Source organism: Syngnathus leptorhynchus, chromosome 2 (genome assembly GCF_054491065.1).
Source record: "Syngnathus leptorhynchus isolate UIUO chromosome 2, UIUO_Slep, whole genome shotgun sequence".
In the NCBI taxonomy this organism is placed as follows: domain Eukaryota; kingdom Metazoa; phylum Chordata; class Actinopteri; order Syngnathiformes; family Syngnathidae; genus Syngnathus; species Syngnathus leptorhynchus.
This window is the reverse complement of record NC_141196.1, coordinates 2807758-2832257: the sequence shown is the minus strand read 5'-3', so window position 1 is coordinate 2832257 and position 24500 is coordinate 2807758. Positions and strand designations below refer to the sequence as shown.

Below are 24500 nucleotides of genomic sequence, written 5' to 3'. Positions count from 1 at the left end.
TGCAGACACATTTCAACGTGAGGAGGCGGCACCATGGTGTTTTCGGTTTACCGTAATACCCACAATGACATGCCCAAGCAAATGACACAAAGGCCTTTTCCTTCGTTTTATTCTCAACAGTGTCTTTTCTTGATCTTTTTTCCCTTCTTGTTAAAGAACTGCAATTCTACTGTTTGCCTATTCATGATGTAAATGCTGTACAGATATCACGGACAATTTCCACAGCCCGTTTATTGGCGGCCTTACGGGCAGTGCAGGCACATTTCAACGTGCTCTCAGGCACTGACGTCGGTGTCCCACGCCCCTTGTTCACAAGCACGTGGCAGGCGGTGTTGTTCCTCTGTGGCTGTAAACAGAACAAATGTAGGCCACTTCCAGCCACGTCAGTGAATAAATTGGGATCTCATATACAATTACACCACGCCACCATCACAACTAATGTCTTTACACGCTTATATTTGAATTCATAATGATTTCGTCCTATTTTTACTGGTTCTAATTTCAAAAAATGTTTCCTCGCATGGCCGTCATAAGTGCTTAAGTGGTATGAATGTGTTCTTTTGTTTGATAATATAATAGTGTATAATATAATATAATAATATAATATAATACAATATAATCCCTTTTACTTGAGTTATAGTGTGTGGCAGAATACGGCACATTTACATCTGGCGCCACCTGCTGGTTGGTAAGTAATTGTGCTGTCTGCCTAAGGAATGAAAGTATGTTTTTTCCCTTTAAAAAAATATTTATTTCTGTATTTATTTATGTATTTATTTATGTATGTATGTATGTATGTATGTATGTATGTATGTATGTATGTATGTATGTATGTATGTATGTATGTATTTATTTATTTATTTATTTATTTATTTATTTATTTCTCATAAAAATAGCTCCACAATGTCCCCTACCGATTTGTTATGTGGCATTCCCAGTTCTATGTTTAATCGAGAGATGTAAAAGTTGGGAGACATACATATATAACAGGTTAAGAACTACCAAAAAACTATTTTAGAGCCATATGCTATTCCTGACAAGAAGTCGTGATGTACAAGTATCGTGCAAGGTCGATGTTGCAGGCTGCCCAAAAAATATGCGTGTCTCTTTAAGAGCAGGGCGTGTCCGCTGTTCAGGAATCAGGAAGTACGTTGATGTTTGGTTAAAAAAAAAAAAAAAAAAGTCCCTCCTCAAGCTAAGCTGGTTGTGCGTGTGTGACCGCGGAGTAACAAAGATAGGCTGCTAGAAACATCACCAGCATCCCGGCCAGCTGCTGTCCACGTCGCCGCTTCTACCCATGGATGACCCAGTAGCGGTCACGGGTAGGTGTCCAATTTTACGGATTATTCCTCGGTATGCGTGTTGTTAGCCGCCTGCTCTGCGATTATTTTTCTCTGCTACCGAAAAGGTGGCGTAGTGATGACCCTGTTGAGAAAGTTCTTCTTGCGCGTTTATTGCTAAATTGTTTGTTTTTGTTGAGAGGACAAGATCAAGGTTACTGGACATATGAATCAACTACGCTGTGCAGATTGAGATGCTTTAAATCTAGCCTCGTATGTTACACTGATTATTTCTTCAGACAAATAAAAGGGAAGCTGTTGGTGATAAATATCTGACACAGCAAGTGGTGCTTGTATCCTTGTGCGAGTTTCTTGACTGAATTGAGCTATCAAAGCCTTTTTTGGTGTCTTAGAAGATGAAGGTCCTGAAAAGCAAGACTGCTGTTAATGAAGGTCTTGTTTGAAAAGCAACTTGTAGATTATTGTGCTCAGACCTGTGTTGGTTGTTGATAAGAATATAAGCATCTCTTGAGGCCCTCCATATACATTTTGAGGGGTTTAAAGCATGGCCAGTCTGGTTCAGCCACACTAAGTGATGACACATAGTGGTCACGGGAAGGCCACGAAGCAAACTATTGTGTTCATCTGAGTAAAGTTCATGCAAGTGCAACAATGGAAGCACACATGTGACTTGAGTGTGCAAGCAGACAAAAGGCTGCATACAGCAGCAGACAAAAGTTTCCGAAAAACATGCAAATTCTGATCTTGGATGGGACGACTTTCACGAATCTGTTCAAAAAATCACCTTCCAATTAGAGTTAAATTAGGATTTCTAAAAACATACTCCTTGATGCTATTGTTTTGTCTTCTCAGGGAATCCCCTTCTCTGATTGGTTAACCAGTTTGGCTTAAAATAGCCACCAAATTTTCAGGCAGGACAAAAATTCCTAGACATGAACGGGTCAGAATTAAGATCACGTTTTAAACGTTTACACTTGTTCTAAAAAGCAGGAATATTTATTATTGGTGAGAAAAACAGGTTAGGATGTAGAATAAGTCATTTTTGGGATTCATTTAAGGTATCAGGTACTAACAGAGACTGCCCATACCAGCCGCTGTTAATCTTGGGGAAAATATAATAATAATTTGAACAGGGGTGTGTAGACTTTTCTTATCCACCGTGTGTACGTAATTTTCATCGACTCCTCTGTGCCGTTGACCTCCAAATTTTGCCGCTCGCACATCTCACCGGTCTCCGGCTCACATTACTCTCCGTCCATCTTTCCATTTGTCCTCCAGCTAGTCAGAGCACAATTAGCGTGAAAGTTAACGAAGCCGACCGGGGGAGCAACACTGACTACACGGCCTTCGTGCTGGTCCCCGTCTTCTTCCTGCTGGGGCTGCTGGGGGTGATCATCTGCCACGTGCTGAAGAGGAAGGGCTACCGCTGCACCACCACAGAGGCGACGGATGAAGATGAAGCGGAGCAGGCGTGTGAAGACGAGGAAAAGGATCCAGAACTGGGCGGAGGTGAGGAACCGGACTAATGAATTCCCAGTCACTGTTTATAATTACGAGCGTCGGAAGTGACAAAAAAAAAGTACAGCGATGATGAAATCAATTCATTTCACAATAGGCTACACTTTCGATATTGCTTAACAAGCCTTAAAGCTGATTTATTAAATTCCCAGTTACGATCAATCTCAACCAAAAATACAAGGAACATTTTTAATTTCATATCTTTACAAAATTGTGAGCTTGCAACTTTTGTGAGCAAAATGTGTTCCCACAGCTTGCTAGCACCGTTTAGCAAAAACGAAACGACTGGTTATGTGTTTAATTGGATCTTAATTATGGTTTTTAAAAAGCTGCCTGTACTTTCGGTGGCGTATTCAGCACATATTTGACTCGCGTCATCTGACACGGCTGGTTTTGACTCGTGTCATCTTACAAGGCTTGTGCATTCGTGACACTGATTAGTTCATGGAATTATCACGGCAGAGCTACTTTTAATTTCCATCGGCTCTCTCACCGCGTGACAGCTGCGGCTCATGTTTACTCTCGTCGCCGTGGTGACCACAAGGTCACGGGAGCGACCGAGTCCAATCATTTTCGGTTCCTTCTTCCTGTAATCGTTTTCAAAGTCAAACGTCTTTGACGTGATTCTTCATGTTTACGCCACTTCCTGGAATATCGCTACTCCCCCACAGCGGTTCACACGGACCCCCCCCCCCCCCTCATGTGAAGCAGCTCCCATTCATTGGCATTCCCACTTTTCATTCTGCGGCGCTCGGACGGAGCGGGCGGCGACAACGTGAGAACGCCTTGCATTATCGCAAGGCTGCGTGAGAATTTGGGCTCTGCATTCCGCAGGATTTCTTTTCGAGTCTGCACCGAGTGTTTGTGGTATTTGGTGAGCAGGAAGCAAGAAACAGGCTTGCCGACAAATGATGACAATTAAGACACCATGAAGGAGAATGGGACATTACAAATCGCTTACAGACAAAAGTATTGGAACAACAAAATCAATTAGTTGTTTTTTGTTGTATCCTGAAGACATTTGGGTTTCTAATGAAAACATGAATGTCATACAAAAGTTCAGAATTCCAGCTTTCTTTTCATGGGATTCACATCCGGATGTGTTGAACAAATAATGACAAAGCCTTTTTTTTTTTTAAGCCACGCTCTTTAAGTGAGCCAAATTTTTGGAACATTATTAAATTAACTTAACGTGAACAAGTGTATTTCATTATCTTGTTGCATGAAAGGTTCTCAGGATTAATTTCGATTTTTATTTTTTCTGTAACTTGTCAGAAAAAAAATGGCTTTGTAGACAGCATTCATGAGTTACCTCATCAAATAAAAACTTGAGTTCTAAATTTTTTACATTTGTCATCGGTATAAAACAAAACTCCCCCCCCCCCCAAAAAAAACGATCTTGCTGTTCCAATACTTCTGGAGGGGACTTTATAAAGCAACCTTGTGTTGTTTTTGTTTTTTATCATAGCGCCGTGGGCCCTGGAGAAACCAAATGTTCGATCCTCCATTTCAGACAGAATGGACTATAAAAATGCTCAGCTTCCACTCAAAAGCTTTTCCTGATTTCAAATTCATCTTTGTTTCTTCCTGCTCGCAGAGTTCAACGACACCCTCAGTGACAACAATGACACGGTGGGACAGATCGTCCACTTCATCATGAAAAATGAAGGTATGTTTGTTTTCTTTCTGTATTTGAAGATGATTGCGCCAGTGCCCCTTGCTGGTTTGTAATTAAAAAAAAAAAAAAAAAAAAGCCAGCGCTGACACTTAATATCCCGCCGCTTCCCGACGGGCCGTTTATTGATTGCGCGGTTCAAGGCTTCCACCTTTTATTAGATCTCGGGGAGCCAATAGCGGGCGCACCGAAGTCTCGAAACGATGTCGTGCCGGAAAGTAAATACTTCGAATAGGCGTCACGTTCTACCGAAGGCCGTGGTGCCGCGGGGCGATAAGAGAGTGCTGCAGGCTGATAAGGTGCACCTCAGACGTCTTTGGGCGTTTGTGTAGATTGGCCCAAGGTGACGCTCGATGACTTGGGTCTGCTTACTCCTCCGCTCAAGTGATTATAAGCGCCGTTATTAATCATTTGAAACTTAAACATACCACCTACTACGATTTTTTTTCCCCCGGACTCTTTCATGGCATTACAGAGGTTTATAAACATCCAAACATTGTTTGACTCTTATAATGTGTGATGTGAATGTAAAGTTGAGTTTTTGGGACATTTGCGTATGAAGGCGATCGTCGCCGTAACAAACACGCGGCAGACTCCGCCCATTTTTGTGTTCAGATGTTCAGGTGGTGGAAAATTACTGCTATCTTTTTTGTTGTTGTTGAATGTAGGTCTTTTTTTCTTGTTTCAGCCAACTCGGATGCCCTCAAAGCCATGATTCATGACAACAGCATTGATTCTGATGGGTAAGCTTGATTTTAATTAAGGTCATCGTCCTGCTGTGTTGAGTGCGACCACAAGATGGCGACCTAACCCTGCTCGGAAGCCTTTATTTATTTTTTTTCTGGCACAGATCTTATTGAGAGCAGGCAGCTGTGGGGGTGAGAGTAGGGTGGGGTAAGGGGATCCTTACCACCCCACCGCTACCGATCTTTTGTTTCATGTTTTGATAGTGACCTAATTTCTCCAAATGTAGCACGCTCAAGCTCCCTGATCACACCACATCACTGGAAACAGCGTCTTAGCTAACCTAGAATATGCAAATACTGTACAAGTTGTGTGTTCATGCTGAAAGGCTATAGAATTGTTTACTTGAAGTCGGAATGGTTTGATTGGGTCAAGAAATCGTGGAAAGAATGGAATTTTGGGAATATTTAGTGTCCGCTCATGCAGTGTGTTTCTTATGACCACAAAGGTATTTTGCATATTTTCACCGAGATTATTCAGATAAATATAAAAACAAAGGTGGACCTAACACAGAGCCCTGTGGTACACCCTTGTGAACGGATAGTCAGCGAATACACCATCATGTGTGATGATGCACTACGACCGACCGCAAAAGTCTAAAACGATACGGAAAGTTCATCACAATTTGATTCACCAAAACACGAAGAGAAGTTTCTAGGTGCAGATTTTGTGACTAAAAACTAAACCCGATTTTCTTTTTTCTTCTACAGCGCACCCGTCACCCCCACCTCGCCCTTCACGCCCTCGCCTCCCACGACCCCCATATCGCCCGGAGCGCCCCCCGGGGCCGCTAAGCACACCTGCAACCACCTGCACACCATCGGCGGCTTAGGCGGCCACAAAAATATCTGCACACGCTGCAGCCAGAAAAAGTGGCCGCTCATGAGCAAGCCGGCAGCTCGCAAGGCGGAGCCACGCCGCAGTCACCCCGGCGAAGTCACCGTGCTGTCCGTGGGCAGGTGGGGCGGGCGCCATTCACTCGACCTTCCACATTTGCCATCTTGATCTCGACCGTGTTTGTTTTCCCGCTCAGGTTCCGTGTGACAAAGTGTGAGAAACCTACCAGGGAACGGCGGATTATCTTCACGGCCGATTCCAACGGGAGCGTCCCGTCCGAGGATGCCGTGTCAAATAGCCGGACAGTGTCCGAGAACCAAGAGGTTGGTGTCGGTGAATTGTTTACTACTTCTGAATTAAAAAACGAAACAAAAAAAAAAATACGAAAGATATTTATACAAATATTTCTTTGTGCTGTCAATTTTTTTTGTGTGAAATTGACAGACGATAGATTATTGAACCTGTTTTTTTTATTTTTTATTGCTTCATTCCAGAAAGCCTGACTAAAACCAAGCCATCCCTTGGGAAATAATGACAATCCAAAGGAATGAAAGACCGAGTCGCACATTTTTTTCAGAGCTGGGAGAAAATTTGGGTGAAAACCGTTCTTGGAAAGCAAATTGAACGAAAACAAAAGCATCTACAAATAACCAGGAAATAATGTGAAGGAAGCAAATCTTTTTTTTTTGCATCGATTAAGTCAGATTAGATAATTATCCACCGCACACTTAGTTTGTCGAATTTCCTTTACTTTAAAAAAAAAAATAATAATTATCTTTCCGCTTTTGTGTTAAATCAGGAGGAGAAAGTCGACTTGGACAAGGAGAAATGAGGAAAAATCCAGGTAATTATTAAATCCCCCTCAAAAACTGCATCCCCTTAGCTTTCCAGTAGATTCATTTTTATTCTCGCCCTTTCCAGCCTCTTCCAAGAGAAGACGCTTCTTAAGCCTCCCGACGTAAACGTCGACACATAAGAGCAATATCAAGTGTGCGCGCACCCCCTCACGCCCCCCCCCACGCATCCTTCCCCAACGGGACCAGAGACGTGCAGTCACACGAAACCTCTTATTTACCAGCTACGGAGGAGAACGCAAGTGTTCCTTTTCTCATTTAATATCAAAGGCAGGAAGCAAACGTGCGTGCCAACATCCACTTGATTTAATAAGACTTAGTCAATTGGTACGAGAAGTCGGACGGAGACGGGAAGTAAGCATACGATAATGTCGTGGGTAAAGGAACGTCAGCGTCATATCGTGCTCCAGCTAGAAATATATCGAGTATTGCAAATGTGTAAAGAATCGCTTCTATGTGCCAGTGAAATATTTTTAAAAAAACGTTAAGTCAAAGGGAGGAAAAGCTCCATTTTTACTGTCGTAACTCATCATTTCATTTCTAACTGTCTTCCGAGGCATACTAAGGATCTCCTTGTTTTTTTTTTCTCGTTTTTTTTTAAGCTTCTATTATGATTATTATCATGAGTAGGAGCTAAGCATCCTACTCATGGGCGTGAAGGGTTTATTTTTGTGTAGGGACATTTGTGTACTGAAAATCAGTCCATTCAGTCCATTCTATTTTTTTCTTTTTCTCCCGACTTCGGTTTTACTTATGTAAGATTGAACCGAGTTTTAGAGGCTGGTTGCTGGTCTGAAGAGATACCAAAGCAAAAGAGCGTCGACCTCACGTGTCGAGGTCTTCTTTAGGGGTTATTCACCTTTTAAAGGCTATTTTTTTTAAAATATATATATATTTGTTTATAGCATAAGTATTATCACATCAGTTTTTGGATGTATGACGTATATATTTTTTATGATTTCTGCTGTTTTTTATTTAATGACAAAAAATATGGAAATAAAGACGAATGTACACTCTCGTTAAGTGTGTTACAATAATGCTAAGATTGAACTTTGAGGGCAGTTTTGATGGGGGGGGGGGCAGACCTGAATATCACACTGTGAGCTTTAAGCAAAGTTCCCTTCCCCAAACAACGCAAGGTCGCAAAAGGGCGAGGCAGGCAGTCACTAGTGCAAATATTGACTCCTGGTTGCGCACAGAAGTGTGTTGACTTGAGCTTTTTTTATTTTTTTTTGGGGCCAAGTATCATCCAAAAAAGTTTCAACAATATTTTTTGTGGAAAATGGAACATTTTATATGCACTTGTCTCTCTGGTGTTCAATTATTCAAGGCACCATGGTGACAGTAGGGAAGCCTGGTCAATGTTTAACGGCCGTGAACACAAAAGATTTTTGCCTCTGGCTTGAGCAACACGGCTAAATGCAATTTCCACTGAAATGAATGTAATATTTAACTTGAGCCAGCAGGCCAGCAGGGACAACAAGGGAGGGAAGGTTTTTTTTCTTTTCTTGCCACCGTGTTTTTCCTTTTCATCCTCGGAGACATGGAAATGTGTGTGTGTGCTACAATTAAGGGTGACATCATTAACGGCAACAAAGCCTTGAGAAAAACAAACAGATTAAGCAGGCCTACACACCTCGGGGAACATACATGTGTCCATGGTTAACTTTTCAGAAAGTGGAGGCGCTGCTGTTGTGGAAATAACTGCGACCTGTCAATTTGTTAAAAGTGTCAGAATGATCATCTTGTACTTTTTGTTTGATTGACAAGAAACCAGCGCTGAGGGAAAAACAACCAGTCACACGACCTGAGTTCTTACTGACCAATTGTCAAAACATGCAACCTGACCTGTTAGCTTAAGCATTCCCCCCTCAGGGAAAAGAAAAAGGCCATCCCTTGTTTGCTAACGACGGGACATAAGACTAGCAAACAGAAGCTGGAGGATTCAGAAGCATTACAAAATTAGCAACATTTTGATAAACATATCACTTGTTTAGATTTTTTATTGGTTGTACTTTGACAAAATATAACATTTCAAATACATAGTGTTATACGAGCAATCCATTTTGACCGTCATGTTAGCAGCCATGGCTAACATCCGCTTGTTTGCAGTGCTAATGCTAGCTTAGTATTAAAATAAGGCAACATTCAAATCTTGCTAGCAGATTTAGCACTGCCCTTCAAACATTTGCGACAAATTATGATGAACCCTTGTTTACTGTGACCTATATATTCGTAATATTTACATTTTGACGTCGACGTTACAAATTTGGACTGGTCGCAGATGTTTCCGTAGCACCGTTATCTCCATGACTGAACCTCACTGGTATGTCAGAAATGGATACCGAGAGCAAACGATAAGCGGAATTCTATTCAAGATTCTTACTCTATGCTTGCATTTTTTCCTTCAAATGTGCAATTGGAATGTGACACAAGTGTTAGCGTGAGAGCCCAAAGGTACTCATTAGCGGCCGCCGCTGCAAGCAGCCGGTCCCACGGTGAAGTTGGAGAGAGTCAACAAACATTTGTGTGGTCCATTAAAAAAAACACAGAAAGCAAAGGTCCATTGGACACAGTTTGATAAGTTATAGAATGGAACGCTCACAGTTTAGCAACCTGCAGTTTTTTCAGGTCTCGTATCCGACTGAGCACTCGTAAATGAGCCTTGACGAGATGGCGGACGAGATTAGTTCGGATCTTGCAAAGTTCCGGCCTCAACCTGCTCATCTTTCAAGCATGAGCTGATGTCACAAGCCAGAAGAAAAAAAGTCATTCATGAAGAAATATGGACATATTTGTGCTTTTCCTCTCACATATATACAGTATAAATAAAAGTGATGATAAGAGGAAGGGAAATGTGGAAATCCTGATATGATGAGAAAACGCTGACTCCATGCATTTTGCCAGGATGGCCGAGTACTATAACATTTCCAGCTGTCTCTTCAGCTTCAAACCTTTGTCCTCCTTGTAAACGGTTTTGCAAGTCAGTCCTCATCCTCCCCGGCCGTGGCGGCCTCCAGGGCGGCGAGCGCCTCTGCCACCATGGAGTCCGTGACGCTCCCCGCCTCGTTTCGGTCCTCTTCGCTCTTTGTCACGACGATGCCGCTCTCAACCGTGGACACGTCCGCCGCCTTGGATCTTCGCTCGTTTCTTGTATCGGCCGACCACAGGCTGGCGGTGCTGGTCTGGATGTCCACCGACAAGACGCTTTCCTCGTCCCCGGTGTCGCAGGGGTACTCGGGTGTCCCCCCGACGCCTTCGTCCACCTCGTCCGCCGACAGGCTCCCGTTGGTGGTCACGCACTGGGTGACGGGGCTGTCCCAAGGTCTCAGTCCGCCAAAACCCCTCTGGTTGTCGTAGGCCTGAAAGGCGGGGTACACCGGCACTTGACTTTGGTGTTTATCCTGGATCACCCATTGTGGCCCCAGAGCATCCGGTTGGATGATATAAAGTCCGCCCTCCACTGGAGGAGCGCTGGCCCGTTGGTGCGGCTGGTTGCTAGTCGGCGGAACGGCGTGGAGCCTGTAGTTGACGTGGTTGTTGTCCACCTCTAGTCTGAGGTCGCTGGAGATGCTGTAGGCCAGGTTGTGGAAGCCCTCCTTCTCCGAGCGGTGGGCTCCTGGTGAGCGGCCCCTGAGGGCCCCGTCTGAGAGGTTGTGCGTTCGGTAGAGGGAGTCTGTCTTCCTCACGTCCACCGCCGCCGATGGATCGGAGATGTAACTGGGAAAGACAAAAAAAAAAACATCAGCACAATTTAACGGAGGCTCTTTGGGTTGACGATAGAAGCCGTTTATAATTCTTAAAAATATTATTCCTATTCTTTTCATTTCCTGGGTTTTTTTTTTTTTCTCAACTACAGTATGTCTCAATCTAAATCAGTCCAGGGTGCAATCAGCTTTGGGCGAGGCTCCAGTTCCCTGTGACTCGGAACAGGACAAGCGAAACAGGAAATGCGATCCTGAAGCTTTTTGTCATGTTATTAATGATAAATATTGATTCAGAATGGCTTCAAATGAATTGTGCTGTTATATTGCGATTTTGTATTGTTTGGATGCTTTCTATAATTGTGACATGACAGTTTTTAGAGGCGGACACACACAGCCTGCCACAGAGTGTGTTTGTATTTTTGGCAGAGGGATGGATTTTTTTTCAACAGACGGTTGGACATTGCCTGTCACGTTGTTTTTTTTTTTTCTCACACCAATCTCCTTTTCCTCATGTTTATTTTCTCCTCCAGCTTGCAAGCTGCGCTTGTCCACCTTGCACCTCTCCAGGTGTCCTTTTCCATGCTAATATACGCCCTCTTTGTTACTGTTTTTTTTTTTTTTAGGTTTTCTCATCCACAATTCATCATCATGCTCCTAATTATTCAAAGAACAGGGTCTTTTTTTTTTTCTCCATCCTGGTACGAGCGGACACGGCGAGTGTTGGCAAACAGAAAGGTTTCCTCTCTGGACCTCCCTCGCTTACTTGCTCGCTCACCCTGAAAGCTTCTCTTTACAAAGCTCCCAGTAAAGCTTGAGAAAATTAATGTTTACCTCTCCTCTCGTACCAAGGTGAAGAGCATAAAAAGAGTTGGAGGCTCAAGGACGTTTAAAAAAAACAAAAAAGGTAGACACAAAGCCTTATTGTGCACTTTGGTTGGTGTCCAATCAAAAACGGAATGTTTTAGACTTTGAGTCCAACTCAAGGCCCGCCACAAATTGTCATAAGTATTTATATTTGATTATGACTATTTTCTGTGAATTTTTTTTTTGTAAATACTTGCCGATTTCATCTGGTTTGCTTTCTGTAACTGACAGCAGCATTTCTTACGGAACATCAGTGGTAGCAATCTAAAGTGGTTTGGATCCTATTTGGAAGGCAGGAATTTTTATGTTAGCTTTGGTTGCCCCACTGTCGAATGGTGTTCCACAGGGTTCAAGTTTGGGGCCCCTGGTGTTTTCATTATATTGAAAGCCCCAGGAAGTTGATTGGATTTATTTTACACTCTGCTTGGCTTAGTCAGGGCCGTGATTACTCTGACATGAAAAGAAACCATTTATTCTTCACCCCTCCTTCGCATATAACCCTTGGCATATCTAACTGTAATTTTCCTTATCCTGTCCACTCGGCCTTGATGCCTCAAGTCCTCAGTCTTCTTACTCATTCACCTGCATATCATTATGAGAGCCTTGCTCCTGAAACGGGATGAAATGATGAATGATGATGACCAGTTTGACATCTAGTTTCAATTAAAATAGATCTCCTAGTGCTCTCATTGCAGACAGACACCTGCCAACAGGCAAACTTCTTCTCACCTTTTCATCATCCGGCAGCATCGACACCCCATTTGGCCAGCTGACAGATAAAGCTGCAGAGGAACAAATCTCATTAAAATCAGCAGAAGTAAAAAAAAAAAAAAAAAAAAGAAAAACACTCAATCCTCTGTTATTTTTGCTTTCTATATGGTCATCAAGCCTTTTGTCTTTCTGTGCTGACATGAATCCATAAAAATAAAACACATAGACTACATGCTAACGATTAGCATGAATAATATATAGCATTGTTTACTGATTTTTGAATACAAATGATTTAACAATACTCACAGGCATATGTCAAAGAATAAATTAATTTCGTATACGTCAACCACTGTTTCTCCCTCCACCTAATTTATTGCCCAGAACATTCAGAGTGAGGACAAATCCCAAGACGCTTTAATCGAGGGGGTTGTTTTGCATTCGAATGGATGCCAGGTCAGATTTGCAAGGCAAAAGATGCCCGTGAGTTGAGGTCATTCGTACTGGCTGCTTGCGGGTCAGCGCGGGAAAGTCCCTGTACCGCAGGGCAGACTTAACAAGGTGTCATTTTAACACTCCTCTAAGCCAAAATGCTGCTGATGTAGTCCTCGACAAAGTGTAAAGTCTTTAAAAAATAATAATAATTCAACTTAAATTTGTGTTGGAACAACTGGAGATGTTTTGTGTTCACTATAATGTAAACCTTGGTTATTTGATGACATCATTTATATTATATTTATTATAATCAAGTCAACCCGTGGACAATTCGACTAGTAAATTTTATGCAATTGTTGGCCGAGCATCCACAATAATCATGAGATGATAGTTTCGGTGTGCACAATCATTCATTCCTTCAGCTATCTGCTGTTTCTTATTTGAATTTCCATCCTTGTTTCCTGCTCCATTGAATACATCAGCTATCCTTCTCGCATTTTTATGATGGGAAAGATGTTGGGAAGATTACTAAAAGGCAGCCATATTTCAGCAGTGAGGTATTCCTTCACAGGAAATTGAAACATCTCATCTGCGGAGAAAAAGGTACGATAAATGCGAAATCGTCGCGGGTCTCGACGTGGACTGGATTTCAAATCCAGCGGAAACCCATCGAATTGGGATTGCGTTTCATATGTAAAGAAAGACATGAGGGCCTGTTTGATGTTAAGACACTACTCTCGTATGAACTAAATGCAGGCCACCATTTAAAAAAGAAAATCCTGCTTAGCGAGTATAACCCAATATTGATATCAGTCTAAAGATGTGGAAGCTGTTGTGAAAGCGCCATATAAACAAAGATAAATTGTATTGTATTATATCATCAGATAGATGGTTGTCTTATATCTGAGGCATGGCGTGGCCAGTAAATAGTAAGCTCGGGGGAGATGGTGTTGCTGTGGGCGCGGCGTTAAAAAAGTGGACAAACTGGTCTGACCTCCATCTTACTCTCTGTGGCGTTTTTTTCCGCAAATAATAATTCCACTTTGTTAAAAGGGAGACTTTGATAAGGCTTCTTATCACCTCCTGAGCTTTTATCATCCAACTGCCACGTTGAGAACTGTAACCTAATCTTGCTTTATTGACTTTTCACTTTCAATAATGTACTTGTGAGTATTGTTAGATGCTGTTCCCTGTATTTAAGTAGTATTTGTTTGAAGGTTTGGAATTATTCTATCGTCAATGCTAATTTCCATTAGCTCGTCTATGACGTTTCACTTTAGGTGTTAGCATTAAGGTAGTGGAAATGACATGATGTGTAATGTTTAATCCTCTTGTTTTATGTGTTAGTTATACAGTAAACTTAAGATGGGAGTGACCAGCGGAGTGGTAGTGACCGATCCATGGAAGAACCGAAGAATATAGTGTATTTAAAACAATTCTACATTAGCCGTCGCTAGCTTAATGATAAGATACAATAGAAAACAAGTTATTGACAGGCTAACGGTTCGCATAAATAGTCAGGTTGTTATAACCGTTGAAGCGAGGGACACCAACATAGCAATATAACCGGTCCATTTGGTGCGCCTTTAGAACAATGACGCAACACTGGGTCCCATGTCACAACCAGAGGGCTACTGGGAGTGCTGATGTAGTACTTTGAGAAGACGCTCTGTCTTGAAATCATGTTACTGCCTTGTGCTGAGTGCGAACATCCTTCTACCGAAAACAAGGCCTCGGGCCGCAGCGTGATGAAAACCGCTCAATTAGCCGACGGCCCACGCTTATCGACGGCGACTCGGCGGCTGGCTGCTTTCGCAAACAAAGCCGCCGCTGTGTTTTCTCCCATAGACCTCGACCAACGCCCCCCCCCCCCCCCCCCCCCGAGCTCTCACTGTACTTGGATAAAGTACACATGATCTAACAACACTTATTACACAACACAAAATCTCTATTTTGACTTGCTAAAACGTGATATTGATTCTCTGTGGTGGGTACAAATACTTTACCTTTCAACTAGTACTTGACTTGAGGATTATTTCTCTGACAAATGATATAATGAAGTAGTTGAAGTATAATTAATACATTTGATTAGCTTAAAACTTGGAAAGCATAAATTAAAACAAAGCACTTTTGGAATTTTTATTTGGACTTTTGCCTTGTCAGACAACCTTTTTTTTGTTTACAATCATCTAACACATTCGGTAGCTCGGTCGTCATATTTTATATCCTGCCGCAGGTCATGTCGCCATGAGCAAATACTAGAATTTGCATCCAATCTCTACGACTTGTTTGGTCAAACAAGCTCTCCCACACGGGAGGGAACGTGAGAGTGGAGATGAGCGCCGCCATTTTGGCCAGTGCATGATGGTCTGTCTGACGAGGCCCATGCAGGTTGGAATGTTGACATGAGCAAACACAACTCAAGGCCAACCACATACGGTTCTTCCCAGGTAACGAATAAACCCAATGATTAATGAGTTCCCTTCACTCATTAACCAGCCTGGTGGGGATTATTGACATAATAACAATGTTAGAGATACTCACATGTTCTCTCTTAAAATATTTGTCTTTTTTTTATCTTTACACTCACACTGGGTGTAATATCCATGAGAAAATGAGCAATTGCATTATTTAAAGTCCAGTTTTAAGCATTTGGATACAAGGTAAGTAATTTAGGTAACGGTTGGATGAACTTCAAGAACATAAATGCTTATCAAACTATTGTTAAAACGGTCGTGATGAAACTTTCTGTGAGTTAAAACCCAAATCTGATATTCTTCCATACTTTTTTAGATGTCTGAATCTTGAATTTTGTTCATTTCATACAAAGTCATTCCAAATGAGAAGCTCTTTTTCTTTCTTTTCTTTGCATGAGGGCATTTTCTATTTCAAAGAGGAGCTTCGCACCTACCTGTTGCGCTACGAGAAGGTGTGGCACTTTGCCCTAGGTATCCAAAAACACACTTGACATCTAGATTCTTTGGCTTTTTTTAGTTTGTTTTGAAATAAAAACGATGACACCTCTCAATTCGTTTGAAGGTAAGCCACCACCGTCCCGCGGATAAAGTTGTTTGGGTCGCCCTCACTTCGGAGAGTCCTCGGTCCCATATCTCCAGCCCCGACACAAGTCTGAAGAGTGCGGATGACACACGAGTCTAGTGGACCACTATCAAGTTAGACAAAGTAATGCACACGAGTTTCCTGTTAACAAAATAAAATAGCATTGCGCGCTAAACAAACTCACGCGTTCAACCAATGTGTTTGACTTTAACTTTACAATGACTGGACAGAACCTTTTTTCTTTTTGAAATATCGACGGTGTTTTAAATGTCACAAGATAAACACATTTAAAAACAAAAGGCACAAAAATGTTGTTGAAACAGTATTGAAAAAAAAAGTAGAGTACCAACTGTAATAACATTTTCAAAGTAAAGAAACACGATATAACAGGACTGTGAAAAATGTTATACACAATATAGGCTTTACTACAATAGAGGCTTTACTGTAATTTGTTTTAACCCTTTCAAGCAACCGTGACGCTCATATCAAGTTCAAGACGGCGTTACAAGTCCTGAATAGTGACTTTTACAATAAGTGTATATTATATAAATAAAACAAAAGGTCGATTGAAGATCAAATATTTTGTTACACTGAATGTTTGTATTAGCTTCACTGTCACTCGAATGACGAATGCCATGCCTGAAGACGTGGCTTTGAAAAACTGGTTTCCTATGTTTACAGATGCACAGGGTTGTCCTCAAAAGGAACATAGATCTTATCGTCTGTGTATAATTTGTTCAGTGTTGTCACCTTGAAATGTGTTGAAATGCACTTTTTGATGCGAACTGAACAGAAATGTCAGGACAAATTGGAATGTTGCATCTGCAAGAACATCTGCTCCATTGGGGTTAAATGAGGTTGTGCATTTTTAAGTGAGTAGAACAGCAATGGCATCCTTATTGGGACTTTTGAGAATAAAACATTAAGAAGGGAATCAGTGACAGGAGTGTTGGAAGTGAGTCCAACTTTCAACTTTATTTATTACTATTTATTATTATTAGAACAATTAAATAAATATCACAAAATGATAAATATCACCAAAACAATTGTAAATAGTTAAAACAATTGGTTACAATTCACCTTAGCTTCTGCGATTATTTGTGTCATGTATCTTTAAAACGGTACGCGTGTTGCAGCCAATCAGGGTGGCCTAACTTTATTACCGGAAGTGAGCACGTGTAATTGAAATTAACGCAGAATGGAAGATTTGTTTCTTATCAATTTTGGACAAAAGATTTGGTGAGTTATTATTGAGTTCCCAACTATGAAATGTTAATTATCGATATAAAAACCCGCCCAGTAATTTTATGTTGTGTATTTTGGCTGGTGAAACAAGCAAACATTTCTTTTTGGGCAATGATGCTTGCAAGACAAATCCAATGCAGGAGGGATGAGGATCATCATCTGGAAAGAAATGACACAGATTCTTCACAGTGGTAAGACATTACTTTTTTTTTACATTTTGTTTTACAAAAAGACTGAATGGGTTGCTTCTAAGCCGGTTTTCTTATTTACAAAACAATACAACTTTGTTGATAGATAGCATTTGACAACAGCTGTAAAGTCCTTCAAATATAATAACGGGACAACCATTAAAACATTGAAAATGGTCAATTAAAACACAAATTAATAGTTCGTCAAAAGCTAAAGAATACAAATATTTATGTGACAGATGCCACAAAGTAGGTGACAATGCCTTATCCATGTCATGATTGTAATTCGAGTGATTTGTAGAGACAAATTTGTATGTTATGAAAAAGAGACCTTGCGCGATTCTTATTTCCAATACTAGCGAATTGGAAGATGCCCTTTCAAATTGATTTTATCATGATATGCTTGTTGCTATCAATCCTATTCCTATAGACTTTCTATGCTGACAAAACTATGGACATTATGCATATTTTATGATTCCGCTTTTGTTGATATTTTTAGCCAGGTAAGGTATTCTTGACTGCTTTATCTGTAGCAGCCAGAGGGTCCAGGTTGGGGGGGGGGGAGTGAAACTGGGTGAGTCAGAGGCTTCCCCGTTGCTGCGAATACACCTTTTCCGAATGGAAAAACCCAGGATTTGGCTCACAGGGTAAACACATCTGACAAAGACCAGGTTATTTTGGGTCGGAGCACATAAAGAGGCATTTTTCGTTCTGTACTCGGTGTAGGAAAACAAAGCGTGACCTGACGCTGGGTAAACAAGGACGGTACACGATGCTGCGTCGTGAGGACAGGCAGGCACCCTCCCAACAGACGTGATCTCACCATCATGCGAACGGGCGTGGCCAAGCCTGTGGATACCATGTTGCCGTGGAGACAGGATCCACACTCACGTACACACATAGATTGGCTTCGAGTGACACCGCAGGGAAATTAAAACAGCGGCCCCAAAGCCCCAGGCATTTCATTGGCCAATCATTGTGAATTTGTTGGCAAGGTGCAAACCACACGCATGGCCTAATTTCAATGACAATCTCTGTTGTCAAGCGGAGACAAGCAATTACTGGCCTTTCAGATGCGTTAGCATCTGTGTAATATGCAATGAAGTGCACGAATGTGTGTGTGTGTGCACGAAGTTACTGACACACGTCAACGGTGTTAATTAAAGATCCAAACCACGTGGAGGCAAAAAAAGTGAACCGGTTTTTATTTCAGTAAAATGCTCCATACAAACAATGCATACACACTAAGTTTCATATTGCTTCGGACATAAGTTTTATTTTCTGCTCGTGAACAACTCTGTAACAAAGTACAACATTTATGAAAATATAAATCTCTAAATAGGTCATCAATCCTGACGATACAAATAATACCATAGAAACATTCATCACCAGTATGTCAACTATGAGTTGCAAACATAGAACTTATTAAAAGTCATTCAAGTTACTTTAACATACAGTTAAAACCATTTACGGGCTTCCATATGGCCACATTCAAATATACGCTTAAATTGGCATTCCAATATATTCGGGCAGGACTCTTTAAACTTTTTTTTTCCTTTTTTTTTTTTTTTTTTCTGTTTTAAACAGCAACTTTCTTAATCATAACTAAAAATCACAGTCCAACACTGAAAACAATTTGGCAACAATATAATTACATTACAAGCCCCATTAAACAAAATGAGTCAAACTACCGTTGGGACTTTGGCAATCACATATTAGAGTATTGTTTTTTTTGTTTTTTTTCAGAAACGCTTGAGGGGAATTATTTTAAAGCTGATCTTGCTACCTTGTTTGAGAGTATCCAAGGGCCATCATCTGGTTGAAAATGAGTAAATGCACTAGAATAGCCCTTAGAGAAGTCTATCATGGTGAGGAGAGTGTGTGGCTTTGCTTCGTACTTGTCACATGTCAACACATCCTCCAACCTGGGCCACAAATTTTGTTGTCGCCCAGTGTGCATTTGGTAAGCTCCCAAAAAAACTGCAGTTGTGCATTATTATTTTTTTTTTTCATATCAACATTGGCCTTATTGGAAGTACACGGTGCAATTCAATATCATATTTTTTCTTCTACAACTACTACAAACATTTAGAGCATCTAGCACATGTGAACTGATCATTTCTGCCATTTCATCATCCTGTTTACAAATTGTGTCAACACACAATGCTAGACCACCTACAAAAAAAAAAAAAGTAACACAATGCTCCACATTGGAATAAATCGATGTATTTCTCACAAACCACCGATAAAGTGCTTCCACCTTGTGTCTAAACCGCTACGGTAAATACATATGCACAGACGGGCCAAAATTGTTTCAGTCAAGCAACTAATGGCTGTCCTTTTTCTATTCCGACGCTTGAACTTCACGAGACTCAAAAGCAAATAGACAGATTAAGGCGTGACTTTGTATGGTGCTATGCTACACTGAATGCTCCTTCGTGGCGTTCCTCGTTGCTCGCGCGTCGATGGAACTGCAAATTCACAGTAAACATCCCGTCGAGTTTCTTCAACTGTTGTTTCAAAGAGTAACGCAACCCACGGCTTCCCGTTGTTGTTTTTTTTGTGTGTGTGTGTGTGTGTGTATATACTGTACTGTGTTTACAAATTCCCTGCATTTTCGTAAATCTTGTAGTCTGCACGTAAAGACATTTAGAAATTCCAGGCACTCACTTTGATTGCATTAAGCACAACTTAACATTTTAAAGAGTTGCACAAATTGCAGCAGCCAAAAAAAAGGAGACGTGTTTTTTTTTTTTTTTCTACATACCGTCTGATAGAACGGAAATCAAAATGGTTTCTTTTTTGTGGAACACAATGGCGTAATGTACACGATGTAAATGAACAAATTGGGACGATGAAAAGTGGCGAAAATAACTGGAATGACTTTAACGGTGCTCTATCACCAAAACATTGAAATCATTTGTTCTTCAAATGCTAAAAAGGACACGTAATGGCAAACCCGCATCTCATACAATTTGTTTCCCTCTTATTTTATTCCGAGCGCCTGAATGTAAAATGAAGTAAAACGGTACGAGAACTAGATAGGGTAAGATAGTCAGACGCCTGACATTTGCAGCGGAATCACGTGGCTGTAAACAAGAGTCAACGACAACCCTCCAGAGATTAGTCTTCTCTTCTTTTTTCACTGCAGCAGCTCCGTCTTTTTTGTAGGCGTAGTAGACTCACCTTCACCGGAGTCGGACACGTTGATGGGGCTGTCCCTGGAGAAAACTTCGGTCGACTCCCTCCAAATGCAGTCGGCAACGGTCTTGAAAGAATGATTGCCGCATTTAGGACGGACCTTCTGCGAAGCGTTGTTGACGATCTGCCGGCTATTGGATGTGGCTATCTTGATCTTGAGGGCGGCGTCTACGCGGTCCACCACGGTATATGTGCCGATGCTGCCGTCCTCAAAGCCAATGATGATGTTCAGGGCTCTCTGAGAGAGCGAAAGGAACGTAGGCGTTTTGTATAAGGAGCACGTGCCGATACTCTTGCCGTCGGCGAGTCGCATCACAATCAGATTGGACACCACGCCGGCGTCGTCGTCCTCGTCGCAGTTACGGAAGCAGACGTAGACGAGGTAACGGCCGTCTCGTGATAACTTCTGACGCCAGATGATACCGGCGGCGTGGACCAGCCTCAGCTTCCCGCTGTGTAGGTCCAGCACGTTAATATTCTCATCGCCTTTGGACACGATTCCTTGTTTGCCGTTGGGCGAGATCTGGAAGTCTTCTAGATTTTTTAGAAAGTTGGCGGGTAACTGGACACGCCTGCAAACGGCCTCGTCCGCCACGCTCCAGATGAAGACCGTCTCCGTGGAAGTGATGAACACGACGCAGTCGGGGCAGTCGGGAATGAGTTTGAAGTTGACGATGGTGATGCCGTCGTCGCACACAAACTTCTTGGATACGCTTCCCGACCACAAGCTAACGGCTAGGAGCTTGTTTTTGGAGGTGCCCACCAAAAACGTATTGGCTGTGGTGATCAGAGCATTCTGGAGGGTGACCAAGATGTTGCACACTTTGTGACCTGTAGCTAGTCTCCAAACTCTTGAAGCGTTTTGTTCACAGAGCGATACAACAAACTGGTCGTTGTGGGTGATTAGCAGCTGGGAGATTCTCTGCCCATTGATACGAAAAATGTTCTCCCCGGTGTTGGTTTGCCAGATGTACTGACTGCACTTGTCATCCGAAGTCACCATTAGATCCCCTGAGGAGGTGAGCACGCAGTTCTCAACGATGCCCTCGTGCTTGAAGACCGTTTCTATGAATCCGGTGCTGAAGTTCCACTTGTGGACCGCTTCCGACCCATCCATGGTAAACACGTAATCCTCTCTGCCGGACAACTGCAATGTCTGGATCTTCTTGCCTGTTTTGTCAATATTAGACATGGCGGTGATGATGTCAATGTCCCAGACTGACAGCACTCCACTGCTGGCGACAGAAAGCAGCAAGTTATGGTGGACCGATTTGATGAGTTTAACGATGGCCCCCGATATCTCGATCAGGCTCGCCATGCATTGCCCGCTGTCCCTCCTCCACACAAAAATGGAAGAGGTGTTCTCCATCGAGGCCACGATACTTTGTCCGTTCTTGGAAAGAACCGCGGCGACAAAGCGCTCGCTACGTTTCGCTTTGAACTTCTCCACCATTTTCCATACCTTGGTATCCAGCACCTCAATACTTGTGGCCTTGCAAAGCAGAATTGAGCGCTGGTCTTCCGAAAGCTCGATGCTCACCACTTCGCTGTCGTCTCCCCTGCAGTCGTAATCCTCCATCAGACGCGGGTTGGTGATTTCTTTGGTGTTCCATACCGACAGACTCCCCTCATTGTCAATCATCACCATTTGGTTGATTGTGTCGAGGACGAGAATGGACTTAACGAACCCGCCGGAGAACTCCGAGGTAACAGTGGCCAACTTGTCGCCGTTCCCCAGATGGAAGATGGATGCGGTATTGAGGTACTGTCCGCAGAAGGCGTACATTCCATCCGGTGAGCACTGGACACAAGTCACCTCGTACCAGCAATGGAACTGATAAAGAGGCCAGCCGTAAAGTAAGTCGATGACGTTGACGTCTTTACTGGCCTCGAGCCAGGCTAAAGCGTGGTGAGTTGACAAAGTAAAGCCGTTGATAAAGGCCACCCCGCCGGCGATGCCGCCGTGTTTGGACCCCTTGATTTCAACTTCTGATAAAAGGCAGGATTTGTGATTATCGTAGATAAGGAGTGTGTTTTTAGTCGTGGCCACGACTAAATACTTCTCGTCGGTGGTTAACCTGATTCCGAGCACCACAGATCTGGCTGTGTCGATCTGCCGTAGAAGTTGCCTGGTCTCGACGTCCCATGTGCTTACAGACCCATCTTCAAGGGCCACAAGGACTATGTTGGGTGCTAGAGTGGGCAAGATCTCCACAATATGCATGTAACTTGAGCTCAAAGGTAGCCTCTCTGGACTGTAAGTGACGTCCATTGAGGAGTGAAGAGGCACAATCGAGCAGTACTTGGGACCGTCCTTGTCGCACTCCAGAAGGAGATGCCTGAGTTTGGGCAGGGAGGTGACAACTGGCAAAAGCCTCTGCTGCAGTTCTGCAGAAAGTGATGCTGGGTTTTTCAAAACCTTCACCTTGATGCTACGGAGAGTAGTGGATAGAAATTTCAGCTCTTTTTCTTGGGTGTAGCTGTAGGCCAAGTCGATATCATTTAAAGCCTTCTCAAACTGGCCGATCTTGATCATCGTGTACAGCCAGCTAAAGTTCATGATGACACCAAACATGAGGTCATCCGTACGGCCGCTCCTGGTGAGGTGGAACACCAGCTCTGTCATCTTCCTGTGGTTGACAAAGAAAATGTCCGGCTCCAGAAGGTTGCACTGGAAGACCCAAGGCTGCTCAGGAGTTTGTCTGTCATACGAGTACTTGTCAGATGATGTCTTCTCGTGGGATTGTTGGTGGTGGGGATTTTTGTGGTGCGATATATTTTGGGAGGTAAAATGATTGTTGTCGTAAGTGAAGATCTTCTTCCTGCCCCCTGACCACGCCCCCAGGAAGTACTCGGCTAGGAGGCTGTGCATTTGATGGACGTCTTCCTCGTTGCTCAGGTACAACTTCTGGGCGATGAGATGAAGATGCCGGTTGGCCCAGACCATCAGGGTGACGTTACGCACCTGACGCTCCACGAGATAACCTTCCAGTTCTTCTTTGAGCCGTGCCACCAAGTCACAAGAAATCCTTAAGGGGTTTTTGAGGTACGATACCACGATGACATCTCCGAGGACTATGTTGTCCAGGGAAAGAATGTCCTCCAGCTCAATCTCTGTTAAACCTGCTTTGGCCATGGTGATGTACCCCAACGCTCTGAAGACAAATCGTTGGCCCAACTTGTTCTCTACGGAATAGAATAACTGTTCGATGCTTTCGTGTACCGTAGAGCACAGGGATTTCTCATCCACGTCTTTGTGAGACCTCCAGTGCACCACCTCTCTGTAGATCAAGTTAACAAACATCGGCAACGTACACTTTGCTAGAGCCTCGTTGACATAGATTTGTTGGCCCGAGGTGACCTTTCTTTTTACGCCGAGTAATTGTTGCTTTAACGTCTGGCTGCAGACCTTGCGGTCCCTCTGTATCAACTCCACGTAATTGTCCTCGTCATGGATGACGTGTCGGAGCTTCTGCAGGATTCCGTGTTTATTGGGCAACGTCGAGACGACAATGCGGACCGTCCGAGGGAGTTGTATGGGAAGCCACCACAGCTTGCGAGCTTCGTCGGCATCCGACAGCTGCTCCAGGGCATCCAGGATGATGAGCAAGGGCCTGTGAAAGGACGATTCTCCGAGCAGGTTGACGAGGAGCTCCCTCATTTCCTGGATTTTGGTAGGCATAAAGTGAATCAAGCAGCGGTAGTTTATTGCAATCTGTTCACAGATGCTCTGGAGAAGGGTGCGCAAATCTGTGGAGGGTTGACTCGAGCCGATGAAACGGACAATAACCACGGGGTCCGTTTCCGGGCCCGTCTCTTTCTGCAGCCACGTGTAGGCCTGAAAGACAGCGTTGAAAGATATTTAACATGCCCTAGCGCCTCATCTTCGATTTGAAATGACACCGAAAAATGTCTCACCTGTTTGGCAACTTCAGCAAGTAGCAGTGTCTTTCCTGTGCAGGGTCCCCCGTGCACAACTAGCGGGCTCGTCCTACTCCCCTTGGATGGCAAAAGGTACTCCTGCACGTAATCCAAAGACTCAGTCTCGTACTCGTGCAGGGCTGCGTAGGCTTTACACAGGGACAGGTGCTGCAGAATCTCATCATAAAGCGGGTCGGTCTCTGTGTCAAAGTTCTGCTGGACCGTGGCCTGAATTATATCCA

General features: G+C 43.0%; 3 protein-coding genes and 1 long non-coding RNA gene across 7 annotated transcripts in view; 2 read left to right on the top strand and 2 right to left on the bottom strand.

Annotated features, from left to right (window-relative positions):
- Positions 1-1162: 1162 nt before the first annotated feature.
- Positions 1163-7947, top strand: rell1 (RELT like 1). Of its 2 annotated transcripts, XR_015069163.1 has the most exons (9): positions 1163-1322; positions 2580-2810; positions 4417-4488; positions 5183-5237; positions 5949-6197; positions 6272-6398; positions 6570-6670; positions 6875-6919; positions 6997-7947. XR_015069163.1 is itself a non-coding variant. In XM_085939080.1 (8 exons), the coding sequence occupies exons 1-7, from the start codon at positions 1298-1300 to the stop codon at positions 6905-6907; spliced, it is 792 nt and encodes a 263-aa protein (XP_085795206.1). In that variant the 5' UTR covers positions 1163-1297; the 3' UTR covers positions 6908-6919; positions 6997-7947. The 2 variants fall into 2 exon arrangements, 1 of the variants encoding a protein (XP_085795206.1); XM_085939080.1 differs by lacking the exon at positions 6570-6670.
- Positions 7127-15798, bottom strand: LOC147060098 (uncharacterized). 3 transcript variants are annotated; one of them, XM_085939067.1, is made up of 3 exons: positions 15555-15797; positions 12230-12282; positions 7127-10649 (listed from the first exon to the last, which is right to left on the bottom strand). In XM_085939067.1, the coding sequence occupies exons 2-3, from the start codon at positions 12259-12261 to the stop codon at positions 9914-9916; spliced, it is 768 nt and encodes a 255-aa protein (XP_085795193.1). In that variant the 5' UTR covers positions 12262-12282; positions 15555-15797; the 3' UTR covers positions 7127-9913. The 3 variants fall into 3 exon arrangements, with proteins under 3 accessions (XP_085795193.1, XP_085795172.1, XP_085795183.1); XM_085939046.1 differs by having other exon boundaries at positions 7127-12282; positions 15555-15798; XM_085939057.1 differs by lacking the exon at positions 15555-15797 and having other exon boundaries at positions 12230-14446.
- A 1038-nt stretch (positions 15799-16836) lies between these two features.
- LOC147060096 (uncharacterized) overlaps positions 16837-24500 on the top strand; it is a 45487-nt gene continuing 37823 nt past the window's right edge. Inside the window, exons 1-2 of the long non-coding RNA XR_015069164.1 lie at positions 16837-16942; positions 17040-17139. This is a non-coding gene — a long non-coding RNA (uncharacterized LOC147060096). The remainder of the gene's footprint in view (positions 16943-17039; positions 17140-24500) is intronic.
- The window catches only part of nwd2 (NACHT and WD repeat domain containing 2), a 16367-nt gene continuing 10206 nt past the window's right edge, over positions 18340-24500 (bottom strand). The window contains exons 7-8 of the mRNA XM_085939033.1: positions 24256-24500; positions 18340-24175 (exon numbers count right to left, since the gene is read on the bottom strand). The exon at positions 24256-24500 is cut by the window's right edge and continues 345 nt beyond it. Coding sequence (XP_085795159.1) covers positions 20279-24175; positions 24256-24500 — 4142 coding nt within the window. The 3' untranslated portion in view covers positions 18340-20278. The remainder of the gene's footprint in view (positions 24176-24255) is intronic.

Bases quoted from the DNA above. Each gene is read 5' to 3' on its own strand.
- rell1 (XM_085939080.1), top strand. From the start codon at position 1,298: ATGGATGACCCAGTAGCGGTCACGG. The intron at 2,811-4,416 runs GTGAGGAACCGG...TCCTGCTCGCAG, and splicing joins GGATCCAGAACTGGGCGGAG to AGTTCAACGACACCCTCAGT. The intron at 5,238-5,948 runs GTAAGCTTGATT...TTTCTTCTACAG, and splicing joins AACAGCATTGATTCTGATGG to CGCACCCGTCACCCCCACCT.
- LOC147060098 (XM_085939046.1), bottom strand. From the start codon at position 10,756: ATGAAAAGAATAGGAATAATATTTTTAAGAATTATAAACGGCTTCTAT.